This window comes from Alligator sinensis, unplaced genomic scaffold (genome assembly GCF_000455745.1).
Source record: "Alligator sinensis unplaced genomic scaffold, ASM45574v1 scaffold585_1, whole genome shotgun sequence".
NCBI classification, from domain to species: domain Eukaryota; kingdom Metazoa; phylum Chordata; order Crocodylia; family Alligatoridae; genus Alligator; species Alligator sinensis.
The window spans coordinates 1,003,801-1,006,263 of record NW_005842530.1 but is presented as its reverse complement, the minus strand read 5'-3'; the positions used below and the strand labels follow the sequence as shown (position 1 = coordinate 1,006,263).

At 43.7% G+C, this 2,463-nt stretch overlaps 1 protein-coding gene across 1 annotated transcript in view; it reads right to left on the bottom strand.

The window, feature by feature from the left end:
- Window positions 1-450: 450 nt before the first annotated feature.
- The window catches only part of PTN (pleiotrophin), a 134,133-nt gene continuing 132,120 nt past the window's right edge, over window positions 451-2,463 (bottom strand). The window contains 1 exon segment of the mRNA XM_006031814.3: window positions 451-716. Coding sequence (XP_006031876.2) covers window positions 664-716 — 53 coding nt within the window. The 3' untranslated portion in view covers window positions 451-663.

Sequence of the window (2,463 nt, the reverse complement as noted above, 5' to 3'; positions counted from 1 at the left end):
CCTTTTTTCTGTCGGAGAAAGGAAAATTGCCAGCAGCAGAGACAATGAGATTTTAACCTAGAAATGGTGGCCTTTCACCTGAAGATTAACCAGAAAAAAACATTCTTACCTGCAAATATCCAAAAATCCCTACCCAGCTGATTATTCACAGAGCTCTCTAGCTGTAACAAGAATTTAAAAGATAAAAGGAAAAAGAAAGAAAGGTTTGTTTGTTTCTGACCCAAGGCCACAATCCTAAAACATTGCAGCTTTCAGGCAAAGACCGTTACAACAAAGTTCCACTGACTACAGTTAGGCTCTGTATGCTCAAGCCTTAGCCCGTGTGGACTAATTCATAGGATCAAGAACTAATATAAAACTTGAGAAAAAAAATTCTTTAAAACCTTCTACATTGTTCAATATAAAATAGAAATACTTTTCTAAAAGAAGTTACAGTCCTTTATTTCAGGCCTCTAAAAACATTGTTAGGGTTATATGTTAAAAATACTAAAGTAAAATAAAAAGGAAAAAAATATTTTTTTTGTGTGTGTATTTGTTTCTTTCCTTCTATTGTACCATTAAGCTATAAATAATTTTAGGATAAAATGCCTAGGTGTAACATGAAACTGTTAACTGATCGTGGCTGCCGATGTCCCTTTCTCATGCTGACCAGCTTGGCTTCTATTAATCCAGCATCTTCTCCTGTTTCTTGCCTTCCTTTTTCTTCTTCTTGGGTTCTGTCAAGATGACAACAACAAAATTAGCATCTAAATTCAGCTCAGTAAAACAGTTAGTGCAGAAGCATTTCCCCCTGTGTTCTTGTACACATAAGAGTTATTTTTCTGTCCAGGTTTTTAGGTGGGAGGGAAAGGAGAAATGTATCAAGGGCTAAGGAGGATGAAAAGGGGAGTATCCCTCCAGTTCAGAACTTTTCCGATCTGATTCCCTGGCTCTGTTTGGCATGCAAGGCATTGTCTCAGGGACTTGCTTAGAAAATAAGAAAACAGCAGGCAGCTCCTGGAGTAACCGGGTCATGGTTCAGTGGAGAGCAGGAGGCAAGCTTTGCTCATGTGCACATACACGTCCCTCATTTCCTTTCTGTTTTACTATTAGTCATTGGTCAGAAAGCTGAATGTGAGAATGACTCTTAAGGAATTATTTCACTTTTCCAGAAGATGGAAAGAAAACCCTCTAGCTTTTCTGACTCCTACTCTGCCACTATTCCCCCTTTTGCTTCAGGCCCAGCATTTAAAATCCAATCAAACCTCGGTAACAGATCGCATGCATCCATTTTTGGTTCAAATCATTATTTTCCAGGGTTTTGTGGGCAAGATCCATGGAGTATAGGCTAGATATGGCTTATGTTGGATGAGTGAGGAAACGAGTAGGGCTCTGCAAAATGGCACCGTTCCGTTTCGACTTGCATTTTGACGTTTTGATGGAACAGTGTTTTGTTTCGAATTTCGTTTCAATTTGAAACTGCTGTTCCGTTTCGTTTCATCAAAACATTTTCGCTGTTTCAACATTTCGCCCATAGGCTATAATGGGGAAGCTTGAAATAACCTATAACTTTGTCATTTCTGACCTGATTTGGATGGAACTTGCAGGAATGGTAAGCCTTTCTATGGGCGTGAAGCCTGCCAAGTTACAAGGAGATAGGTGCAGGGGTTTCAGGGAAAATGCACCTCAAGCTGCTGACAAGCAAAACTCGTGACATGGGTGACAGTGTATGTGTTAAGGCTCAGCAGGGTGAAAATTACAGGCCTCCTAGCCCCTGCTGAGGCCACAAAGCCTGACAGCTTTAAAGGAGATAGGTGCAGGGGTTTCAGGGAAAATGCACCTCAAGCTGCTGACAAGCAAAACTCGTGACATGGGTGACAGTGTATGTGTTAAGGCTCAGCAGGGTGAAAATTACAGGCCTGCTAGCCCCTGCTGAGGCCACAAAGCCTGCCAACTTTCAAGGAGATGGGTGCAGGGGTTCTGGGGCCTGCACCTTTGGCTGCTGACAGGCAAAGCTCGTGACATGGGTGGGTGACACTGTGTGTCTGTTAAGTTTCATAGTAGCTAGGGCCAGGAGGGACCTGAATAGATCATCTAGCCTGACCCCCTGCCACAGGCAGGAATGAATGCTGAGTTCACAAGACCCCAGACAGGTGATCATCCAACCTCCTCTTGAAATTGCCCACGATAGGGGCGAGGACCACTTCCCTGGGAAGTTGGTTCCAGATTTTGGCCACCCTAACTGTAAAATATTGCCTTCTGATCTGTAACCTAAACCTATTCTCCATCAGCTTATGACCATTGTTCCTTGTCACCCCAGGTGGTGCTGGGGAGAAAAGGGCTCTGCCTATTTGCTGTTGATCTCCCCTGATGAGTTTGTAGGCAGCCACCAGGTCCCCCCTCAGCCTCCTCTTGCTGAGGCTGAACAGGTTCAGGTCCTTCAGTCTCTCCTCGTAGGGCCTGTCCTGCTGCCCTCTCACCAAG